The 25762-nt window shown below is 36.8% G+C and overlaps 1 protein-coding gene across 1 annotated transcript in view; it reads left to right on the top strand.

Annotated features, from left to right (window-relative positions):
• PRIM2 (DNA primase subunit 2) overlaps window positions 1-25762 on the top strand; it is a 132267-nt gene that overhangs the window by 58331 nt on the left and 48174 nt on the right. The window contains exons 7-9 of the mRNA XM_050894337.1: window positions 14325-14391; window positions 23471-23543; window positions 24685-24870. Of these exons, the coding sequence (XP_050750294.1) occupies window positions 14325-14391; window positions 23471-23543; window positions 24685-24870 (326 nt within the window). The remainder of the gene's footprint in view (window positions 1-14324; window positions 14392-23470; window positions 23544-24684; window positions 24871-25762) is intronic.

Here is a 25762-nt window from a genome sequence, read left to right as displayed (position 1 = left end):
TTATCTTAGAGGCCCTGTGCTGGTCTCTCTCCAGTATGTCCATCTCTCTCTTGTACTGGGGAGCCCAGAACTGGACTGAGTCATTGATCCCCACTAATAAAATCCTGTTAAGAAAATGAAATATCGTCTCTGAAGTTCTATAATAAAACTGATTTACAATAACTGATTTTTATACAGTGGCAGACATATGTATTTCCTGTAGTGCCTTCTGAATGGCGTAGGGCTTTAGTAATAAGGTTTGTCAAGATTAATATCTACATAATAGCTTTTTAACTCAATATTTTTATGACGGTCTAGATCGTAGAACAATAGATGAAGCCCCATAAGTAATGATGACTATGGAAAATGAGATTTTAATCGAGTAGGTTGGATGGGTATATAGACACTTGTTTCTTCTCTTTTTGACGGCATATTGTCTTCAGCATTGGAGAAGTTTTGCTAGCATGGTTATGGTTGTTCTTAAAGCAGTTTTGGAACATAGCATTAGTGCTAGACTGATGAAGTTTGTGATGGGAAAAACCTACCATGGTTTCTGACAGTGACTTTGTGGGTGCTTAATGAAGCAATAATTAATCTTTCATGATTTCTAGCTGATTGCTTCTTGTGTGGTATTGGCTAGTAACTTCTACCAAATTATGCAGAGATGTTGGCTTTCTTAATTTCCTTCTCGTTAATGAAGGGAAGAGGGGGGGAAAAACTTCAAAATCATAACATTAAAACCTTGGGGAAATCACTGCTGTCTGAGTGACCTTCTCCCCCTCCAATAATGCTTCGCTGATGCAATTTAATTAAAGTAGCAATGTATAGTTGAGCTGAAGAACAGATTCCAGGTTACCTTGGAGTACTGGAATCAATATTTAGTCTGTGAACCTGGGAGAAAGACAGCAAAACGGAGAAGCTTCTGTTCATAAATAATGCCAGAAAAAGAAACACAAGGTCTGCATGCAGCCAAAGAACAGTAAGCAGTATTGAAGAGATGAAGAAATATTTACATGTATCAGAAATTGGTAGTGAAATAAAGTAAATTATTTCATTTTCCAGGCTTGCTGTGAAGGCAAGTGTTCCGGTACACTATTTATTTAGTTCCAGATACCTAGTAATTTTAAAACTAGATACAAAAAAGACAGAGGTCTAAATTAAAAGTTGAGAAAGCTATTGGTAAAGGGCAAGTCAGTGGTGAAACAGTTGATAAAATCACTGAAGAACCTTCACAATTATGGGAAGCAGTATTATTTAACAGAAGATTTGGATTTTGCTGACAAGGTAGCTTTCTAAGTGGCTACTTCAATCTACATATAATTAAAGCGTGAAAGACACTATACACTATTGTAAGAAAGATGGAATTAATAATCTGTTTTGGGGGAAAAATATCTAATGAGCATCTTGGTAACTGTCAACTTTAGCTTTATGTTAGAATGCAAAAAAATACAGGAGATGAGTTCATTTACATACTTTCACCCTAACATGCAAGTGAAATGAGTATATGCACAAGTAATAATGATGCAAAACCTAGCAACAGTTCACTTGCCAATTAAACAAGGTTTAATTATTGAAAAACTTTGCTTTAAAGACTAAATATTAATCTTCAACCCAGATGTTATTTATACCTCAATGTGAATATGAAAGCTAGACATTTCCAAATGGAAAAAAGAAATCAATTACTTTCAGAAGCAAAATGCCTCAGGAAAACATTAATTATTATTCTGAATGCATTTGACAAATGCTGAGCTGAAATTAGTGGAGTTTGGTTTCTTCAAAGTTCTTAAAGTATTAGGTAAATATCTAGGACATGCTAGCAAGGAAGTTCTTGACAACTGTTAATTTGTTCCTTCTGCCATGGAAGATTTGTCCTTTGGCAGCTTGAATAAACTGACTGAATATAAAAAGACATTCATTGTATATAAAATATTTATAATTTAGAATATGTATTTTATAATATACTTTATATTTATATATAGCTTTTTAAATCGTTAGATGTAGCATTTAAGCAACATTGATAATAACTGTTGTGCCCTCCCCTTTAAAGTCCAAAAAAAAATTACAATCCTAGAAATATAACTTGAATTCCTTTTTTTTTTTTTTTTTTTAATATGTTAGCTGTTGCCTTTGATTTGCTTTCCTTAAAACATAAAAGGCCACTGCATTCTCTGTGATTTTCTTTGGGCTGGTTTGTGTTATTGTGAAGGGGATGTGTGTGTGAGAGAAGGGAGTGGTGGGGAGTTTTATTTAATAAAAAAACCAAAATGAAACAAAAAACAAACCCACAAAGCCAACTTCAGCCTTATATTGACACCTGTATCAACCACTAGAGATTCATGAGGGAAATTTTTTCCTGTCATTTGAAAATGTCAGAGTTGTTACATCTGTACTAAGAGCCCAGTAATGCCAATCTGTATTATTTATTTCCTTTCTTCTATGTGTTTGGTGGTGCTATATGAAAGTAATCTAAATGTTTTCTGTATTAAATTATATTGGCCCATTGCAAAAAAAAAATTTGGTAATGTCGAAAACATTTTTGCTTAAATAGTTTTGTTAGTTTTGAAAAATGTTATCTCCTGTCATATAGATTGTGTGCGAACAATTCACGTGGAATAAATGTAATATTAATTGTTTGCTTTAGTTTTTATTGAGCATATTTCAGTGTAAGTGCTGCTGAAATAACTTTTAATAGCTGAAAAAGCCTTGCCAAAAATTACTTATTAATTTTGTACACCACTTGAGATTTGTAACACGCTGTGAAAGGTTAAACCCCAACTTTTTTCAAAAGAAAATTGATCAGCGCTAAAATGTCAACTGTCTAGGTGCAGCAGCATACTGGCATGCAAACACTGTTCTCTTATTTCAGGTTCCCCAGCTGCATAGCATTTGCATTGTGACATTTTGTTACAACATTAGCAAGATAGCTGATGTTTCAAAATCAATCAGTTTTTGTTGGTATGAGGCAGCCTGCAACTTAGTTGGATGTTGAAGGCGTTTCTCTGAAATGTAATTAAACTGAACTCTTGAGTTCTGGCAATATCTGCATCTCATGACTTCTTAGTGGTGGCTGCAAAATCGTACAGTTTTGAAGACCATGTAAGGTTATCATTCTGAAATATCTCCAAAAAAAAAAAAAAAGCAAGCAAGCCTTTCTCAGAAGTACAAAACTTTTCTAGACATTATATTTTAAATTTAATTTAAGGCAAGTATTTTGGTGTCTGGTGCATTAAAATGCAAGACAGAAAAATAGGCTGCCTTACTGGAGAGTTAATATCCTTTAAAACTACTTTTTAGGGAATTGCTAGCTAAAAATCAGATTTTGTTGAAAATGAAGTTGGTTTAAAGTTTTAGAATTCCTATTCATCAACAATGCTTCTAATCGGAGAGAAATGTATTAAGAAGCCTTTTGTGACTATTATTACCCTCATTTAGGCTGTATTCTGGAATAAAAGGTACATCAAAACTAGTGTTTGTCTCTGAAGACAATCAGATTGCAGTGGGAAAAAGATTTTTACCTCGGTGATTTACATTTGAAATAAGATGTCAGTATATAGTAGAGTCTCCCTTTTTAAATAAAAGTATGGTCTTGATTATATGCATTGAGAAACACTTGTAGTTGGACTCAGTATAAGGGGAACTGAGACTTAAAGGCCTGTTATTTACTGTAATCATGCTGGGTATGTGTATGGTTCATGTTGATCCTAAATACTATAAATATATAAAGAGTACTTTGATGTGTGTAGTGATCTATAATAATATACGGAATGTTATGACACAGTCCTTAAGTAAGTAGAAGTAAGATGTTTCTACAGCATTATTTTTAACCTGCTGTGTATCTTAAAAGGGGGGTGAGGGGAGGAAAGCCTCCCAAATGCTTTTGTAGCAGCTCCTGGAGATTGTTTTTTCTTTTGATCAAGCAAAGACTCCAGAAGGATAGCTGATCTAGGTAGACTAGGGATAAGGAGAAAAATCCTGAATTAAGGTAAAAACCTTTCACAGGAAACATCTTACTCTCCTCTCTCATTTTTCAGATATCCCCGGTAAGGGGGGAAAACTGGGATCTGTATTTCTAACTCTCAGATATATCGTGGCTACTGTGCTGTCAATAAAAAAATGTGTATGTCTGGTTTTGGTTACAGAAAAACTGATACTCTGTAAGAGTGGTTACATCTGGAAAACAACATAAAACATTGCTGGCCAAACACATCTTTGAATAAAGCTTGTCTAGTATTAAGGAGTTAGTTGGAACAAGTGTAGGTCCTAGTAATGTTAAAAAGGTATTTCTAAACATAGTCTCTCTTTCAAAAAATTCAAGAGAAAGATGTGAATAGGTAGTGTTGGATTACCAGACTAAAACATAATTTTGTTTCATTCTGCAAAAGATAATTTCTAATTGCATACAGTTGTGTTGGATGTGTTACTGCTGCAGGTACTACTGCAATGTTATATTTTACTCATGTCTTTGTTTCCATTTATCTTTTACCTTGTTTCCCTCTTGCACTTCACTACTGTGCAAGCTCAAATTCAGCTGGGTGATGCATTTAATGGGAACGAATATACCATAGTCAGGGGTGTAAGAAGGAAGACTTTCTGTTTCTAATAGATGTACAGCATAATGATTTTTAATTGTTATCTAAGAATTGAATGGTTTGAGGAGCAATGCAGTTACTATCACCTCTGTTTCCTGCCAAAGTTTGTTTGCTAGATAAATAGATTTTAAATTCCTGAAAACAGGCTTTTTATTTAGTCTTTGATGGAGATGAATTGTTCACATCAGGACCTTTAACAGCAGGTTTGAAGAATTTCAGGAAAAGCTGTGGTTTGCATGTATACCACAAGTGAAAGGAGTTTCCCCTTCCTCTGTCTTACTGGTCACCAGGTCAGAACCTGCTTTAGCTCAAATCTAAGCTAAGTTTGTTTCTGACTGATCACAGACACATTCTTGCAAAAAGTCACTGTTTTATTAAAACTTCCAGCAGGATGCAGTGTTAGCACCTTTCACTGTTAAAAATTAGGGTAGTCTTATGTCATGGTTTAACCTGGCAGGCAGCTAAACACCACACAGCCACTAGCTCACCCCCACTCCCACCACCCCCTGCAGTGGGATGGGGGAGAAAATCAGGAAAAAAAAGTGAAATTCGTGAGTTGAGATAAAGACAGTTTAATAGGTAAAGCAAAAGCCGCGTGCGCAAGCAAAGCAAAACAAGGAGTTTGTTCACCACTTCCCATCGGCAGGCAGGTGTTCAGCCATCTCCAGGAAAGCAGGGCTCCACCACACTAACGGTTGCTTGGGAAGACAAACGCCATCACTCCAAACGTCCCCCCGCTTCCTTCTTCTTCCCCCAGCTTTATATGCTGAACATGGCATCATATGGCATGGAATATCCCTTTGGTCAGTTGGAGTCAACTGTCCCAGCTGTGTCCCCTCCCAACTTCTTGTGCACCCCCAGCCTGCTTGCTGGTGGGGTGGTGTGAGAAGCAGAAAAGGCCTTGACTCTGTGTAAGCGCTGCCCAGCAGTAACGAAAACATCTCTGTATTATCAACACTGGTTTCAGCACAGATCCAAAACATAGCTCCATAGTAGATACTATGAAGAAAATTAACTCTATCCCAGCCAAAACCAGCACATCTTAACGTGACCTTACAGAAACATGGTGGCATAATGTCACCTTGAGAAGGTGCCTGTGAAGTCTACATCCATAGAACCATGTCTCTTATTTTTGTCTAGTTCATGTATTCATTTTCTACTCAGTTGTTAACACTGATTAAACTATGGTATATTTGCTATTGTCTACAGAAAGTAAGTTGTCAATTTTATGTTAGCATCAAGGTTTCCACTGTATTTATTTTGTTACGCAAATGTCTCGGGGAAAATCCAGTAGAGGTGTAAGTTACTGATATGTTTAAGCCTGCTGGATAATAGTGTGGGGGTTTTTTGTTTTTTTGTTTTAAATGTCCTTTACAGGCCATTTAGAAATAGCCCACAAGTGTAATATCTTTTTCCCTGTCTGCTCCAACCTCAGTCAAAAAATCTCTCTTGTATAACTTTGTACTCTTGTATAGCTGTAATACTGCAGTTCATACTAATCAAAACCAGTTCTAGCAAACAATCTAAACTTTCATGCCTCTATTTTCCTTTTAGACAACATACCAGGCCACTGTAACCCTTTGGGCTAATAACTAATGCTTTTCTGAGCCATCATGTATGTATTGCGTCCTTTTCAGAGCACACAGGAAAGAATTATCTAACTAAATGTTTCAGAGCAACAGTGAATAGGAAACTTTTTTAAGGTTTTTAAGATGAGCTGACAAAAAGCAAAGGTCACAATTAAGACATTTTAACAAGAAGGGCACTTTCTGTAAAGTGGCATATTACAAAACAAATGAAATAGAAAACATTCAAGTTACAGCTTGTTCCTTAGGCAGCAATGAGAGACTGAAATAGATTCTCTCTTTAAACTTTTAAAGTCCTAACCGTAATAATTTAATGTCTGACTTGTGTGTTTGTTTTGTTTTTTTTTTTTTTTTTTTTAAATCCATACAGCATTATTAAGGAAGCATTTTGGTGATGTGTTCACTCTGAATATGTCAAATTGTTGACGTTACACAATGTTTCTTTCCTCTCTTCATAAAAATATTTGTTAAATTGCATTAAAGCAATAAAGAACCATCTAAAGCTTTCATTTGGAAGGCTGAATTTGAACTTTTGATGTCCGAACTAGTTTTGGTTTTCTTTATGCTCTCTCCTTTCTTATTGTAACAACTGGGAAACAGAAATGCAGGAAGAGGTTTCCTGTAGCGCTAAAGGCATTGAAGTGCATCATAGGAACAAATAGTTGTTGGTGGGAGAATGGACTAAAGAGTACAGAATACAGTAAAAGAGTACACTAATCCATGGTTTGTTTCTTTGCTTTCTAAATAGAAATTTCCTCTCTGTGCTTAACCTTTTAGCTACCTAATCCTTCATTTTTCTGTTCATCAATACATATAATGGGAAGATGCAAGAGCCTTCACAGTGTAAATTTAATTGTCATAAAAATGTTGTCTGTAACCTGTGGTGTAAGATTCAAAACACGTAGGGTTTTGTTTCCCTTCTAATACTCTTATTTCTAATTTCTGTGTTCTTAATACTTTCTAAAATTTACTTGCTAGTTATCTAATTGAAATCTAACAAAAGCCTAACAACTTTAGTTATTCTGTGCTGCATGAAAATCATTGTTAAAGAAATTTGCTGTAGGTGTTTTTCACTAATGCATTAATGACATTTAGTTGAAGAGTTAGAGCATGGAATATAGGAGTGTTATTTCTAAATTCTTAAAATCAGCATACAATACACTTGTCATAGAGGTTTTTACTTTGCTTAATCTACTGGTTTTGTTACTGCTGCTAAACAGATGGAAAGATTTGGAATTGAGCAATGAAATTTTATAAGGTAAACCCTTGCCATAGTCTTCTGCTTTTCTTTTTTCATCTGTGTGTTTTGTTGTTGCAGTGTCCTGTTATTTCTTGCTACTGTTAATAGTATAATTGCTTCAAATTACTTTTTTCTTTTTTTCTTTTTCTTTTTTTTTTTTAAATTTCTGTGGATGGAGAACAGGTCTTTGTTGACTGATTTTCACCAAGGCTTAGAAACTGTTATACTAATGTTATAAAACATTTGTGGATAGTATTAAAGACCATATAATTATCTTGTCAATGTTGTCCCCAGTAGCATTTAAAACTAGTTTTGGTACCAATTTGTTTAATTAGAGTAATTAAAAGTAAAATGGAAAAGCAACTAACCTGCATGTGATCTCTCCAACTTAAAAGCTGAAGCCCAGTAATGGAGTAGTGAAGTGTTAAAATGACTGTACAGGAAAATTGTAGGGAGATGTGCAATTATAGGGAAAAATTAGTTAGTGTAATGCTACATATTGTAAGCACAAAGTCTTCCTGCATTTTTCTTTGACCTTTTTTCAGAGGGTATTAAAAATGTGCTCTAAATTAGTGTATTAAATTTGATAATTAAAAATGGTATAATTTGTTAGTACCATTTCAAATGGATATGGTGACTATACTTGTTACTTTTGGAGGTGGCTTCTTCAAGTCAGGTCTCTAGATTACTGGGGAAACAAGAGTGGGGGCTGAAGTTCGATTTTTTTTTTTTTTTTTTTTTTTTTTTTTTTTCTGTCTAGATGGTATCAACCCTCTGTTTTTTAAAGGGATATGAAAGACTTCATTTATAGTGGATTTTGACTCTTCATATCTTGCTTTCTAGTTAAACACATATAGTCTCTCTTTTTTTTTTTTCTTTTTTTCCCCCAAGTTTGGAATATAATTTTTCATTTTTTTTTTTTTTAATTTACCTCTGTTAATAGAAGGACTTAGTGTTGAGTGTAAAAGGTAAAAGGAGGTGGTACAGAACCACCTTCAGTAGATTTTGTACAAACCAGTAGCAGCTCTTTTTGGATTCCTGTAAGATAGACAACTAAGCTTTCAAAATACTGTGAAATCTATGCTTAAGCTGAAATTTATCAGCTTCTTATTGGTGTGAAATGAGTTTATATAAGTATGTGGTGAATTGAGCCTGGCTGGCAGGAAAGCCTCTGCCACCCCCTTCCCCAAGGGATGGGGGGGAGATTCAGGAAGGGCAAAAATAAGAAAACTCATAGATTGAGGTAAAGACAGTTTATTAAGCGAAGGAGGAAAAAAACAGAAGTGATGCTCACCACCGGCAGACCGATGCCCAGCCAGGCCTTGAGCAATGGCTGCTTTGGAAAACCTGCCCCTCAGTTTTATTGCTGAGCATGATATTATATGATCACAGGTGATGGTAGACTTTTGCAGATGGCAAAGGTAACTGGCTTTTTTCTGTTCGTTGGTTTTGAGTGTTTTTGTTAAAGCCTTTTCTTTAGTTTTTATGGCTGCCTTGATCAATCCCTACTTTAACCTTATTTCATCTTTGCATTTGGATTAGAGCTGTTCCTTCACACCCTTTGTTAGTGGTGTAACTATTGTAGCAGAAATAAACAGAGAAAAACATTCTAGGAAAATCTTTTCATTTATGCTGCAGAAGGCTCCCAAACCTATGCCTGGTCTTAGTCGAGACCTTGTTACACTGCGTAGTGGAGCACGTATGGAGGTGATGTTTGTTCTGGAACTGCTAGCGGAGATATAGGTTAAATAATTTAGGTAGCCCCTGTAAAGAAGTGCCTGTATTTCCAAGAACTGCAGAGTGCCTGCTGGGAACCATGGGCTCACCTTTAAAAGTACTATGTATTTCGGAGGTGCATTCAGCACTTAATAGAGCAGTCCTCCGTTCAAAGTCTCTGCAAAGCTCCTTCAAGTAAATTTTGTTGTAAAGCTTGGAGTTATGAAGGAAGAATTTACTGAGGGAAAAAGCAAGGTAACTTTCCAGGGACTGAGCATTCTTTGAGATGCCCTGTCCCTAGACACATCCACAGTGCAGTCACCCTCCCTTTTAAATATGAGTCCCATATGATGTAATCCTGCCTGTCTGGGTTTTAAAAGAACTGAGGAGGCAAAAGCACACTAAGCCTGCTTGTACAGGGTTCGTTAAAATATGAAAGAAATAGCATGAATGCCAGCATAGGTAGTTCTAGGATATTAAAAAAAAAAAGTTGAGCTTGACAAATTGTCTAGAAGTAAATCACAGGCTATGGATGTGCATGTGGACAGCATGCCTTCAGACACTCCTTGTTGTTCTAGGAGTACTTAGCAGTTAATAAGGAAATACTCTAGGTAATAATTTACATTTTAGGTTCTCTAATGCACCCCCCTAAAGGAACTCCCCCTTCCACCAGTAAATTGTAGAAAGAGCCTGGAGTAATTCAGTAGCCTGCCTCAGCTAAAAGTAACCTTTGCCACAAACCCCTTCCTTCTGTGCTTTCCTCCTAAGCCTGGCATGTCATTTTTCTCAATGACATACAACTTAATGTGTTTTTTTTTTTTTTTTTTTTTAAAATGTATTCAGCAAATGGCCTGACAGCATATTAAAATTTTCTTGTGCGATACAGCTAGTTAGGACATCTCATTTAGAAAGTAAACTTTGTGAAAATAAAAATTCTCTTATCTTTTTTGCGCAGAAAAACACTTAGAGAGCAAATAGCTCTGACATGATAACCTCAAAATCAAGAAATTCACATACTCCTAAAAAATTGAGACAAGTTAATTGAGCCATGATAATCTTGTTCTTAATTGCCATGTATAAAAATGTCATTACCTTCCTGACAGCATGTGGAGCTGCTACTTAACTTCAGGCTTTGTGTCAATTTAACTTTTTTTTAAGGTTTATAGTAAATCTTAGATAACTTGCAATTTCATGTGCTGGTCTCATGTCTGGATGGGGGGAAGAAAAACAGACCAATTCTTAGACATCAGCCTATAAGTTGTCATCCTTTTACCTTCATTATTACTTGAAGTACCACTGCCAAATCTTAAATAATTCTAATGTTCAGGTAGTTTTCCAATCATCACGTGCTTTCTGCACATTCTGAAATGGTTACCTTCTTCATGCCATATGAAAATATCCTGTTTGTTTGCCGTAAATGCAGCATAGTGAACACTAGAGATGAGATTGTTGCGTAGAGCTCAATAGAAAAGAACAACTCAGTTACTTGCTCTTCTTCTACACGATTGCATAAAAATATTACTGAATTTTGTCAAAACTTTAGTAAGCTTGCTTTTGGAAATTCTGGTTACTTCAAATATATGAAGATTCCGGTTTGATTTTTCCCTCTAATGCTTGTGCATTTTTTTTTTTAGAAATTTTTTTTTTTACTATTGGCAATCTGAATTGCAGCAAAGACAGCTGGTGACTGGTACTAAAGCTAGTATGAAGTTGGACTGACATTGTTGTCTCAGATTTCAGTTTATTCATTCCTTTTCCTCATATTGTTAAGTATTCTTCCTCCTTTCTCAATTTTAAATGTTGTGTGATATTGATAACATGGTGCTTAATTTGCCTTAATGATCTACATCACTCACCCCAGCTTTCACCACCTCAGCTCAACTCTGAGGTGTCCTCATGTTCTTTCTGCGGCTCACTCTGCCCGCTCCTCTCATCATCCAGGCCTTGGGACTGGAAATATCTCAAGTCTGCAGTGTTTTATGTTCTCTGTAAATTAAACTGCTTCAGCATGACTAGAATTTGGAGCTATGCTTCTTACTTGACAACATTTTGATGTCTTTCATGTATCTAAAATATCAAATAGCATGTTTTTCCTTTTTTTTTTTTTCTGGTAAGGTGATCTTTGTGTGGAGTACTGTATAGAGATGAAGGCAAGGCTGTGTTTGCAGGAATTTGTCTAAATTTTGTTTTAGAGCGATTGGAAAAAGTCTTCAGAATCTCAGTTTGGATTCTGTAATTGGGATTATCTTTTTCTTTTAGAAAAATACTGTTGAAGAAGGACATAAAATTCTTAGCTGTTTGAAAACACTAGCATTAATTTACCACCACCTTTGTAAAAGCTAATTTTATTTACAGTGTGGCTCAGTTAGAAAAAATACAGTTGTGAGGAAAGACATTAGACATTAAAATTTTACCTTTTATTTTTATAATCCAGGTAAGTTAAAGGACAATGTGCTCTTTCAATTAAAATTATTCAAATATTTTGATGGGCTCTCCTCAACTGTGTTTAAGGAAAATTACCCTTAGTTTTAGATAGAAAAGAACAGTGTCATGAGGATCCCACATCTTCCTGAAAATAAACATTTGAACTAACCTAACAAAGTGTTTGTTGTAAGAGTTGAAAGGTGTATGATCTTATTTTCACAAGAGCATATTCTGTAGAGAACTTTATCTTGTCCTTCCAGGTAATATAATGGAGGAGAATAGGCATTCATTTTGCTCCTAAAATTTGCAGATTCCATAATTATTGGTGAAACACAAGACAGTAAAAAAAAAAAAAAATTAAGAAAAACATTGGCCATGTGGATTCTCCTGTGACTTCAAGGGATTATGTTTTTTCCCCTTTAATGGTGGTTCCCGAAACAGCCAGCATAGTCCACTTCTTCCATAGTCTTTCATTGCAACATCAAGAAAAAACTTGGTTAAACACCAAGATCATTAGTTCTTGGTTCTACCTCAATTCCTACAAGTCTCCCAAATTAGTTTTAAAACAGTATTTCTGTTCATTGATAATGTTTACATAACAACATAGTTTATTGTATATGTAACTTTGACAATAGTATCAATACTTTTGTAGGTTTTGAATTTTATTGGTTTTTGCTTCTTATACCACTGTCCAGTTTGACTTTCATAAACATTGTCTTGTCGTAAATGGATTGTTTCTAACGAGGAAAAAATTAGTTTTTTTCTGATTAAATGTAATATTTAAAGTACTGTATAGAGAAAAATACTGTATGGTTGTCTCACGTAAAAATATACGTATGTATGTGAGTGTGCACACAAATACTGTTTTCTGTATCGGTTAAGTTATTAATAGAAGGAGAAGCAGATGATATTTCAGGTAATTCAGGCTCTGTTCTGATTTTAGCCAAGTGGAATAACTTGGCTGGTATTTAGAGGGCTTCCAAGTTCTCTTCAGAAATAATTTCTGGTTTTCTGATTGTGTTTCAAACAAAATTAGAGGGTTACTTTGTAGAGGACATGAATATAGAACAATATGTGTATTGGCCTTTAACACGCAGTGGTAAGAAATGGAGTTTTTTATCAAAAGAAACTTCTGAATACAGAGCTTGCTGAATTTTTAGTAAGCGGTATGCATCTCAGTCTAGCCCCGTAAAATAAGGGACTGTGGATAATGCTTTAATTGCCAAAATACCAGCCTTTTTTTAAAGAAAGATGAATGGATTGCTGCGACTGCCTGACTTGCCTTTACTGCAGCAGTCAGATCGGAGGAGCACACTTGGGTTACCCGAGACTGAGAAGAGCTGCGTTTTGAAGCGGTGATTGCTGCAGGCCAGGACTGGCTTAACGGCTGAAATGGCCTGTTCCTCCTTCCCTGCTGTCCTTGTGTTTGTAGCTTCAATTTTCACTTGACAGACTAGTTGTTTTGAACCTCCTCTCATTTAGCTGATGGTTGGTATTGCTAGCTTCAGGCACGAGTTTAAAATTTGGCCCCAGTCTGACTTCTGCCTAGCAGCAAAGGTTATGAAATGGATGTGATGAATAGGTGATCTTTCAGGAAAATATTAAACTCCTCCATATTCACATGGTCTAACTATGAGCCAATGGAGTTTGGCATGGAGTTTCTTATGGTTACAAATAAACCCCCTGTACCCAAACACTGAGCACAGCTTTTTCTGGGGTATATTTATTTGTGGGTTATAAATAGAAGTTGCAGCCTGCTAGTTAGTCCTACTTCAGTGCTTGCCTTTACTTGTTTGTTGGAGCCAGCAAGGTGAAGCACACTGTTGGTGCTAAAAGGTTTTTTTTTTGGTTTGTTTTTTTTTTTCATAAGATTTGTGAAGAGTATGTAAAACTGTATGCATGGTATTTTAAGTTACCTGTAAAATACTTACGGACTTGATGGTAATTTATACAATGTGAAATATGTTGAAATTTTAAATTTGTATGAAGGTAGTTTTCAAAATACAGCCTAACTTGGCAGCAGTAGAATCATGAAAGGCATGTTATATTAAATATTTTATATTAGATGTATGCCAGCAGTATCAGAACTGCTATGCTTGTAACTTTTATAGGTGAAGGTAGACACCTATATACTGATATTAAGCAGATTTTCCAATTATTTTAGTTAACACACCAATTAACTAGTATTCTGCAATAGTGTGACATGTACCTGTTGATTTATAGACTACTAGGTTTATTGTTTTAATATTTTAACTAGTCATATTAAACAGTTACAAGAAAATAGTATGTATTTAGTTTAGAACAGTAAAATTACAAAACACAGGTTATGCCCATTTAAAAAAAACTGTACACAGTCATGTCTATATAACAGTCAGTGCTAAATATTATGTAAATTTTTCTATACAAATGTAAACTGTACATAATATGGCTTAATGGACTATACATTATGTGATTGCTAGAAGGCTGTCTAGGTAGAATATGACTTCTAGTTCAAATATGTTTGGAAAAAAGTATACCACTCTCAATGATGTCTTGCTATTTAATTCAAATAACATTGTAATTTTAGAAAAATTATTTTTCACTGTTTAACTTTGTTAACTTGTAAATATTTCTGCTAACTTCAGATTCTGGAAGGTTGTGCTTAGTTACTTTTAATAGGAGAAAGTATGTTTTATCCAATGTTGTGTAAAGTTGTAGCAACGCAGGGTGATTTCTTATATCATTCCTGCTTTGTGCTATCAATTTTTTTGAAGCTAATATTTTATTAATTGAAATTCTGTTTTCTTCTAGCTGACGCACGATCGCTGCCTTCCATACAGTCTGATGAGAGACTACAGCCTCTGCTTAATCATCTCAGGTAGCATAAACTGAAAGCATGAGTGTATTCTTTCATGTAGATTAAAATAATTGTATTAGTAGAATGTTTTAGCTACGTTTTTTTTTCCAGCCGCTTCATCTGTGCGATTGGCTTTGACTGGGAAAAAAAAAAACCCTGAAAGTATCCCTTCAACTTAACAAAAGCTTTATAAATTACATGAAACATAATTTATAGAGCTGGTGTTGCTTCTAAGTAACAAGAAAATATTTGTAGCTTTTATAAAAACTTTTTTTTTATAGTAAGTTGTTAAGTTTCTTTATGAACGAAACAGATTCCAAATTACACTGCTCAGAGTATGGACCTTCCTTGTCGCAAATATTTTATGCTCTGTGATCTTTTTGGAAGATTTCTCCGTCACTCTCATTGACGAATGGAGTCTTGTTTTCTGCTTTTAATGGACCTAAAAAGAGAGTTGAAAATGTAAACCATTAAGAGTGCTCTACAACACAGTTGAAATAGCCTGCCTCTCTCTTAGTCGTATACAGTATATAGAAGCTTTCTACTTTCTTTGAATGCGTTTGGGGATGAAGAGTAAGAAAAAATACTTTTCTGATCTTGTGTTGGGTTTGTGTGGCACGGTTTTGGTAGCAGGGAGGGGATACAGGGGTGGCTCCTGTGAGAAGCGAAGCTGCTGGAAGCTTCCCTGGCTCCAACGCGGACCCGCCTCTGGCCAAGGCTGAGCCCATCAGCGATGGTGGTAGCGCCTCTGGGATAACATATTTAAGAAGGAGGAAAAAGACTGCTGAAAAACTGGCAGCGGAGGGGGGAGTGGGATGTGAGAAACAATCATGCAGACCCCGAGGTCAGTGAAGAAGGAGAGGGAGGGGGTGTGCCGGAGCAGAGATTCCCCTGCAGCCCGTGGTGAGACGGCAGGCTGTCCCCCTGCAGCCCATGGAGGTTAACAGTGGAGCAGAGATTCCCCTGCAGCCCGTGGAGGACCCCATGCTGGAGCAGGTGGCTGGGCCCAGAGAAGGCCATGACTTGGGAAAGCCCACACTGGAGCAGTTCATGGAGGACTGCAGCCCATGGAAAGGACTCACATTGGAGAAGCTCATGGAGGGCTGACCCCTGTGGGAGGGACCCCATGCTGGAGCAGGGGAAGAGTGTGAGGAGTCCTCTCCCCGAGGAGGAAGGAGCGGCAGAAACAACATGTGATGAACTGACCCAAACCCCCTTTCTCCGTCCCCCTGTGCCGCTGTGGGGGAGGAGGTAGAGAATTCAGGAGTAAAGTTGAGCTGGGAAGAAGGGAGGGGTGGGGGGAAGGTGTGTTTTTAAGATACAGTTCTATTTCTCATTATCCTACTCTGATTTGATTGGTAACAAATTAAATTGATTTCTTTCTCCCAAGTCGGGTCTGTTTTGCCTGTGACCATAATTGGTGAGTGATCCCTCCCTGTCCTTGTTTTGACTTATGAGCCTTTCATTATATTTTCTCCTCCCCATGCCGCCAGGGGGGAGGAGTGAGCGAGCGGCTGCGTGGTGCTTTGTTGCCGGCTGGGCCTAAACCATGACAGATGTTCTTCAGGTTAAGCATAGATCTCGTCTCTTTCTTATATATGTGATTACTTTTTACCACTTCATATTGTTTGGGTGAGTTTTCTTACTACGGTAGAATGCAGGAGGACAAAAGACCATACAATTAGAGGGAGACGCATTGGCTTAGAATCATTGAATAATTTAGCTTGGAATGAACCTCTGGAGATCATTTAATTTAGCCCCTGCTCAATGCAGATCCGGTTAGATGGGGTTGCTCAGGTATTTATTCAGTTGAATTTTTAATATCTCTAAGGGTAGAAATTTTACTTAAATACTGAATGTCAGTAATGAAAGCTCTGGTTTTGAACACATACAGCTTTGCATTAAGATCACTGAAATGATGTTGGATGAATTAGAAATGGAAGTGGTGTGAGGCTCTATCGTGACAGCACTACACCAGAATTAGGATGCAGATCTAGTTACCATGCTCTTTATTTCCTATGGTGCTCTACTGCTTGAGGAATCTGTACCAAAAACCTGCCATTTTATTTTGATTTAAAAAAAAATCTCGTAATTTTTATTACATAGGAACAGTTTCATGTTTTATTGCTTTTAACGTAAATCAGAATAGGAAAAATAGCTTTCATTGTATCTCTGCTTATTTACATATGATTGAACTTTGTTCAAGAGCAATGAATGAAAAAAAAATTACAGTATAACTGTTAGGTAGCTGGTTAGGGGATACTTCTGAATGCCAATAACCTTCTGTGTTTTTATTACCATACATCTTACTGGGATTTTAAAAAATATGCCTCAGTGGCATACCCTTCTCCATTTGAAGCTAAAGAGCAATTAGGTTAGTTTTTTATAAATATTACTCTCTAGGAGTAATTACTGAGAAATTTGAAATTTCTTTTGATATATGCTGTGTGTCTATGTAAGTGGAACAGCCTTCAGTATCACAACAATCACAATCCTCTGCGCTTTTTTTTAAATATGGGAAAAGGAAAGGTTGCAAAAAAAGCTAGTTTAACATCAGCTACTTTAACAGGGATACCGTATCCTACATTTGTGCAAAAAGGTATTTTTTGCACATTCTTATGTTAATTTGGTATGTATGTATAACAACTGGTAAGTTACTTCCATTTTGCTTTTGTGGAAATGGAGTGGCTGTTCCCAGTACATTTTGTCACCAATTGAAAAAACTACACAAATGCTTCCGAGTTGCCTTTTTGGAAGTTCCTTTAAAATAGACAAAATACATCGAACTTTACAACTTGAAAAACAAGCTCTGGCAGTGAACAAACAGATGACTAAATAGGTCTTCTCTGTTGTTTGTTTATGTGAATCTGTGATTCGTTTTTGCTTCATCTTGCTCGTAAGAAGGGAGAGTATTAGTTAGTTGTAGGCTTTCCTCTACCTTCTTTGTGTGAATTCTTACAGCAATATTTTATTTTTGGCATATGTCAATAGAGCTTTATCAGGGGAGCAAAAGCTTAGATAGAAACTTATGAAAAGAGTATACAATTGAAGGTTACAGAGCATTGTTTGGTTGTTAATGCCCCACACATTTTTTGGCAGCTATTAATATCTGCTTGTGACTTTTAAATTAGCTAGTCCTCAGAAAAGGTCATTTTACTGTGGATTATGTCTGCATAGATATTTTAATCCATGCCCGTTTTTTTTAAATGGACATAACATCTATTTTGTAATTGGACTGTTCTGGACTAAATATGTATTTTATCTGTGACTTGGGTCCTCTTTTTATCCTATTCTGTTTCATTGGTGCTTTCTAATATTAGTTGTACTAGACCAAAAAAAAGAGAACATTTTTAGTTAAAATGTTAAAATATTTGATGCAAGATTGTGCTTGGGGATTTCACATGCTCACAGTAGGCTACAAGGAGATTTAAATTGCTAAAACTTTAGCAATTTAATAGAAATGGAAACTTTATGTCTAAATGCATGAGAAGAATGCTTCTGCAATTCATGCTTTCAAAGGAGTTTATATGGGTTTTGTGATGAAATTACAGGGTCGTAACACTCTACTGTTTAAAATCTTCAGGAGGAATAATTTCAAAGATAGATAAAAACTGTCCTATGTAATCCCATCAAACTACTATAGCGCTGTGCCTGTACGTAAATTATAAGGAGAAGCTGAGTTGACTTTGTTTAGTCTGGTGAAGAGGAGGCTTAGGGATGATCAAATAGCAGCCTACAACTGTTTGAAGGGCAAGCATCACAGTATTGGAATTCTTGATGGTGCCAGAGGATATAACAAATGACAGTGGTCACATGTAGCAGCTTGGAGGTTCAGATTGGACATTAGGAAAAACGCCTTTGCTAGATTGATAGGTGCAGCAGATTGCCCAGAGATGTGGAATCTTGGTTTGTGGAGATTTTTAGGACGCAGCTTGAAAAAGCCATGTCTCACCTGATTAGTGTCAGCAGTAGTCCCAGTTGAAGTGGAGTGTGGGTCTAAATGGTCTTCTAACATCCTTTACAAACAGTGTTTTGTATGATTCTATTAATTCTGTCTTCAAATAGTAGTTAACAAGGTTGGTACAGAAACCAAGTGTTTTGCAAGACTGGGTTTTTTTTAATGGATAACACAATACTCATGCAGACATGTTCACCCTCCTTCACACTTACGTTCATCTCACAAGCAAGTAAAGAAGAATGCACACCTTAATGTAGTGGTGTCATTTACTATTATCAACATCTACAAAGTGCCTTCATATCCTTACTAAATCTCATGATATACTAACACATCTGTGAATGATACAATATTTATCAGAACAGTCCTACAGCTGTTTATTTGAAAGACATAGATGCCACTCTTGGAAACATTGATATAGTGGAGGTTTCTTCTTGGTCAGCAGTGGTGTGAATGTATATATTGATCTTTAATTGCAAGATATGTTTAAAAAAACTTTTGGTAACTAAGATTTTGGATTTTTAGAAAGACAGTTTTTGAGTGATTGAGTCAGTCTGAATGGTGGGAGACAAGAATTTATATAGGGAGGTAAAATAAAACTTTTTTTAAGTGAAAAGTGAAGACATTGCTGCTTGCATTCCAGTAAACTACAAAAAGAAATTATGAAGAACTGTAGATATTTCTAAGTGAGTAAGAAGCTTGATCAGGATCAGGAAATAACTGCAGAAGCTATGTGGAATAAAAGAAAGGATGAGTCCAAAATAAGAGCTAAAACTGGAAGCAAAAAGAGGAGAAGAAAGTGAGGGAGATCACAAGCCTGGTTGGTTTGTGTTGTAACGTGTTTTCAAACCAGCAGTAGGAAGCTGTTTGGTCACATTAATGACATGAAAAAATGAGGACCATTGTTCATAGAAAAAAGGATAGTCTTAATTTTTTCTTTTTTTTTTTTTTTTTTTTTTTTTTTGGCAAGGTGGTTGAGATTTTTTTAATAGAAATGTGGAGAAAATCATGGCAATCTGTGGAGAAAGCAAAGTGGTGTTTTCTTGTGATGAAATCAATGGACCTGGGGAATCTCTACTATAGAAAATCAGAAGACCTGACACCTAAAATGGCAAACCCAAGAGCTCTAGTCCCTTGAGCTCCTTGGGATAGGAATCCAACAGCTTAGCTGCCTAAGGCCACATGACCAGTGCTGGCCTCTTCATGCCCAGCTCCAGTCTACCACATATTCTGGATGGATAAAGCATACTCTTTTTCAGACCACAACCTTTGAAGGCAGTTTGTAGGGTTCAGCTCTTTGGTAAGTGGTGTCAGGTATTGTCGTGGTTTAACCCCAGCCAGCAACTAAGCACCACGCAGCTGCTTTGCCCTCCCCACTCCCAGTGGGGTGGGGAGGGGGAAAAAAAAAAGTAAAACTCACAGGTTGAGATAAGAACAGTTTAATAACTAAAGTAAAATAAAATACACTACTAACTAAGAATATTAATAATAATATAATAATAATAATTGTAATGAAAAGGAATATCACAAAAAAAAGAAATAACACCCAAGAAAAGACAAGTGATGCACAATGCAGTTGCTCACCACCCGCTGACCGATGCCCGAGCAGTGATCCACCCCTCCCGGCCAACTCCCCCCCTTTTTATATACTGGGCATGATGTTCCATGGTATGGAATACCCCTTTGGCTAGTTCAGGTCAGCTGCCCCGGCTCTGCTCCCTCCCAGCTTCTTGCACACCTGCTTGCTGGCAGAGCATGGGAAACTGAAGAATCCTTGTCTTAGGATAAGCGCTACTTAGCAACAACTAAAACATCAGCATGTTATCAACAGTATTCTCACACTAAATCCAGACCACAGCATTGTACCAGCTACTAAGAAGAAAATTAACTCTATCCCAGCCGAAATCAGGACAGGTATCAAGAAATTTTGACCTTGCAAAGGTCATATGCTACTTTTTAATGTAAAAATAAGGAAACATTTATGAAAAACTTTTCCTGTTTGCTTACGATGCTGAGAATATTTGAGCTTTTCAGAGTCTGAAAAGTATAACTTCTTCTTCTTCTTCTTCTTCCTCACTCCTGCCCCCACCCCACCCTCCATCCCTCTACCCCCTCCCGCCTTGGCATTGGGATTTCTGTCCTTTCAGTAAAGTTTTCTAACAAGTCCAGATGTAATGGTCAGCAAGATTGAGAGAGTATGTCCTCTTTTTAGCAGTAAATTCTGAAGTCTTATTTTGTTCACTTATTGTATAGGAAAACTTTTGTATCTTCTCTTTGGGCCTCCTCTTCCCAGGCCAGTCCTTTCTGTGGATGCTAGCAAGAAATGGTTTTCTTTAGCTTAGCGATGTTTTTCAGTATTGGTATGATTCTAATAAATACTGTAGGGTACAAGCAGATGATCTGAAGTGATTATGGTAGAGCAGCTTAAGAAGTTACCAGCACTCAACCTGGGATGTGATAACTGACTGAATGGTCATTTTCCTAATTGGTTGTTTTTTAAAAAAAAAAAAAAAAAAAAAAAAAAAGTTGCCTAAGCAACAACTGTTTTCTGTTGTTCTGTGCTTTGATTGTAATGTTTTTGGGACTGTGTTTTTTGTTTTGTTTGTAGTTTGTCTAAGTAAAGTGATGCAGATCTGGTTCTGCAAGGAAATTTAGGTACTTCTTTAGTAGAATCAGTAGTAATAGACATACACAACTCAAATACTTTTAATTATTTATCCGTTGTTGTATAATGAAAAAACCCCCTATTAAGTACAGTAAGCTTGCCTAGTACTCCAGTGCGTGCCAGAAATAAGACTAAAGAACGAATGAATACATGTATAATTAAATTATTTGTACTGTAGTAAAATCAACTCTTAACTGTATGCTTTTCACACTTTACAGTATTGAAATGTCACAAAATAATCTGTAGCACTCAGTATCATCATTTAGCTAAATTCCTTTTTTCTGGAGTTAGCGTCTATATGTCTTCAGAAGATTTAAGAAATGATCTTTGTTAAGTTACTTGCAAAATCCCTCTTGCACAAAGAAATTTGTTCTTACCCAGACTTTGCAACCTGATTTTTGGACCAATATGCTGTATCCAAAGCCCCTGTTTGCTTTATTGCCTGCTGTACTGTCAACACTTGAGTTCAGCTGGGTTCTGTTGTAAGCATTTCTCTTGGCCTATTCTGCAGCCCTGCATATATCCTCATTCAAGAAGTCTACATATTTAAAAGTAAAAGCTGGGCATTAGACGCTTGTATTTGATTTGAAATTACTTTGGTGACAATGTCTATGTGACTGTCTCTGCTGTAGTGTAGGGTTACCTGAATTCAGCTCGGGTATCGGAAGTAGCTTCGTTGCAGTATGAATGAAAGATGAGGCAGCACGTGCAAAGTCCTGTGCTATTTTGGCTAGACAGCTACTGTCAGGAGTTAACGTGTTTGTATGTCAGTATTGCAGTAAAAGCCTTCCTAGCTTTTTATTGGTCCACTTAAGTAGTTTTTGAGTTTTTACTTTTCCCTCACGGTAGATGTTCGTAGTGATACATCAGTTTGTTTGTTTGTTTAAAATGCTACACAGGTAGCAAAGTACAAGAGGTTCTTGATTACTGCAAGAAAGCAAAAGTGAACCCTGCCTTCACAAAGAGTAAGGAGAAGGATCCATGGAACTATAGGCTGGTCAGCCTCATCTCTGTTCCAGACATATGAAGGACAAGAAGGTGATCATGAGTGGTCAGCATGAATTTGTGAATGGGAAGTTATACTTGACCAACCTCATCGCTGGTCCTTTTATCATAGAAGGCTCAATGGATGGGGGGAAAGCAGTGGATGCTGTTTATCCTGAATTTAGCAAGGTTTTTGACACTGTCTCTTGTAACATCCTCATCAACAACTAATGAAGTATGGGCTAGGTAAATGGACAGTGAGGTGGACTGAAAACTGGCTGAAATGCTGTGCTCAAACGTTTGTGATCAGAGGCATTAAGACCAGCTGGAGGCCAATCACTAGTGGAGTACCTCAGGGATCGATACTGGGTCCTATATTGTTTAGCTTCTTATTTAATGTCCTAGGTGATGGGACGGAGTGGGGCATTCAGCAAGTCTAAGATGGTACAAAACCGGTAGGAATGGTTTACACCAGATGGGTGTGGTGCCTTTCAGATGGACTTGGACAGGCTGGAGAAATGGGCTGACAGGAACCCTATGAAGTTCAACAAACAGAAATACCAAGCCGTGCATCTGGCGAGGAATAACCCCATGTACCAGTATAGGCTGAGGGCTGAACGGCTGTGAAACAGGGTTGCAGAAGAGGACCTTGGGGTCCTGGTGGACAACAAACTGACTGAGCCACCAGTGTACCCTTGAAGCAAAGAAAGTCAACAGTCTCTTGGGCCGCATTAGGAAGAGCGCTCCCAGCAGGTTGAGGGAGGTGATCCTTCCCCTCTACTCAGCACTGGTGAGGCCACATCTGGAGTGCTGTGTCGGTTTTGAGCTACCCAGTAGAGGCTGAGAGAGCTGAGATTCTTCAGCCTGGTGGAGATAAGTTTCAGGAGGGTGGGTGTGTGAATCTTATCGACACATAAATAGGTGTCTGATAAGGGGGAGTAAAGAAGATAGAGCGAGACTCTTCTCAGTGGAATCCAGTGATAGGCCAGGGTGCAATGGGCACAAACTGAAATACAGGAAATTCCACTTGAACATAAGAAAACACTTTTTTACTGCCAGGGTGGTCAAACACTGGAACAGGTTGCTCAGAAGGTTATGGAGTCTCTGTCCTTGGAGATGCTCAAAACCCAGCTGGATGAGATGCTAAGCAACCTGCTGTAGTTAACTGTTTTGAGTGGGGGATTGGACTAGATGATTTTCAGAGATCTCTCTCAGCCTCAACAATAGTGTGGTCCTCTGATCTGAATTCTGAATGACCCCTCACCACTCCTTTCAGTTAAAGGGAGGGAGGGTTTCTTTACCATGTTGACTCTAATGTTGGTTTTATAAATCTTAATTACTTACATAACTGTCAAAAACTGTTTTCTTGGTTTTGCCTGATATAAAATATTTGCAGCCCTTAATTGGTAAAATAATTTTTCTAAATTTGTAAACTTAAAAAAAATATTTTTTTGAACAGTTTTAAATGATGCTGTACTGTTTGCTTTGTTTTTCAGCCATTCTTACGTTGGCCCAGATTACAGTGTGCAAAAGAACACTGGAAAAATTTCTCTAGAACAGATTGATGCTGTAAGTTGTGTAACTGTTTATTGAGCTGTATTGTATGTTGATATGTAACTTTTAAAATTCAAATACTCTATGTACAGACAACATATAAAGCCTTTATCTTTTTTTGATTCATATTTGCTTTGTAACTCTTGAGAACTACTTGAATGAAATTGTGATAAAGTTTAAAATGGAGCAGAATTAACTGAAAATGCATCTAATCAGGATTTAGACTTGAGCTATAATGAATTGCTTAATTTGCAGCTTAATTTTGTGTACTTTCACAAATACCTAACATAATTATAAACAGTTTAACAAAATTTTCTTATTTAATAATTTTGTAGCCCATGATGTTTAGTTCATGATTATTGCGTTGCAATATTAGTCTTTTCAGTGCTGTTTTTTGGACTTTGGACTTACAGAAGGGTTTTTCAAAACAAAGAAGTAAATAAAATGGATTGTAAAACCACCTCAATGGTGCAGAGACAATTAAAAACACATTGCAACTCCTTTATCTGAACTTTAGAAATTGTTTGTGTTTTCAGTGTCCATCTTAACCGTGACAGTGTTCCTTTGGTAGTGAATTCCATGGCATGACTCAGCTGTTAAAGATGCAAAGCCCAAGCAAACTTGAACATTACATTTTTTTATCTCTAAGATCTTGCTTTATAAGAAATAATATTCTTCAGGGAAAAAACCTGCAGATCAGTTGTAATGGATTTTACTCCTGCTTGTAGTTTTTCAAAGATGTTTAAAATAACCGAAAAATCCTCCTCCCTGCCTCCAGTCCCAGAAAACTCTAATATAAAGGTCATCTTGCCATTCCAGAAGCTAAAAGAAGGAAGAAACAAGAAACATTGTAATGGAACTGTGGATATATTTCTCCTGACTGCAATTAAACCTTTCTTACTTTGTAACTGAAAATATTCTGATACTACCACCTGTATTACTCTGTCCTTTGGATTTTGTTCTTGCGGTGGTTATTGCATGTGATGGCTTAAGGACACACTTGTGTTACCGTCAGTCCCAAGGTGGTCTGCACATGCATGTCTTTTTCTTCCAGCCATTGGCATTTTCAAGTGGAGCTCATCAATAATCACAATAAGCATATATCCTATGAATTAAATGATCAGAATGCCTTAAACACAAATTTTTCTCTCGACAGCTTTCTGTGAAATCATTCCCTCTTTGCATGCGCCAGTTGCACAAAGCACTACGTGATAACCATCATCTCCGTCACGGTGGCCGTATGCAATACGGACTGTTCTTAAAAGGCATCGGCTTGACTCTGGAACAGGCACTGGAATTTTGGAAGAAAGAATTTATCAGAGGAAAAGTGGATGCAGACAAGGTAATTCAACAAAGGAAAAATATCTAAATATGTGAATGTGAGGATGTAGTTAATGTGTACATTGTGCTACATATTTGGATAGATGCTTGTTAAAGTAGATAATTGGGCAAAAGGCAGAGTAATATCTTTTAAAGGCGGCGTTTTCTTTCTCTTTGCTTATGATTTTATTCATTTTATTGGTCGTTTCCCTGAAGCATGGGGAAAAAAGGCAAGCCACAAAGAGGCTTTTTATAGATGAGGACAAGAAAAATCTTACTTTACCCCTAAATCACTAGGAAACCAATGTCCTTTATGAAATACAGGTACTATGTGACCAAATTAATTCACCAAGCAGGTAAGTGACCACAAACAGTACTATCTGAAAGGCAAGGTTAGCCTTTTTTTGTTGGTTAATTAAAAAAAAAAAAAAATTAATTAGACAGCTGTGTGTAAGGTGAGCTTGCCTTAGCAAATTTACAGTCTAAGAGTAAAAGAACAAACTGGAGGTGAATGAAGACAGAAGAATATGTTCGAGGAAATAGCGAGAAAATGCTGTTCAGGCAATGGGCAGTATTATTAACATATTAATCATTGGTCTAACCCTTGCTAATATTTTTGAGAGTATCATGAGTGAGGAAAGTGTTACATACATGTGCTGGCTCTTTCAGAGCATGAAAAATGTATGCTAATTTTTTTGACATTTGTGACCCACTCCTTACCTTGAACAGCCTAAGCAGAATCAGGCAGGCTTCCTCTCTCGTCTGTCTCTGCCTGGCCTGTGGTATGTGTTGGAGCAGATATTTCAGACCTTATGTCAGTTTTGTTTGGACTGTGATAGTTTGCATCTAATATTGTGAGATCTCAGCTTTCCAGAGTACTATGAAGTATTTTAGAGTGTTTGGTAGACAATCTT

Source organism: Gymnogyps californianus, chromosome 3 (assembly GCF_018139145.2).
Source record: "Gymnogyps californianus isolate 813 chromosome 3, ASM1813914v2, whole genome shotgun sequence".
NCBI classification, from domain to species: Eukaryota; Metazoa; Chordata; class Aves; order Accipitriformes; family Cathartidae; genus Gymnogyps; species Gymnogyps californianus.
Note: the sequence above shows the minus strand (reverse complement) of the source record. Positions and strands in the feature narration are given on the sequence as shown.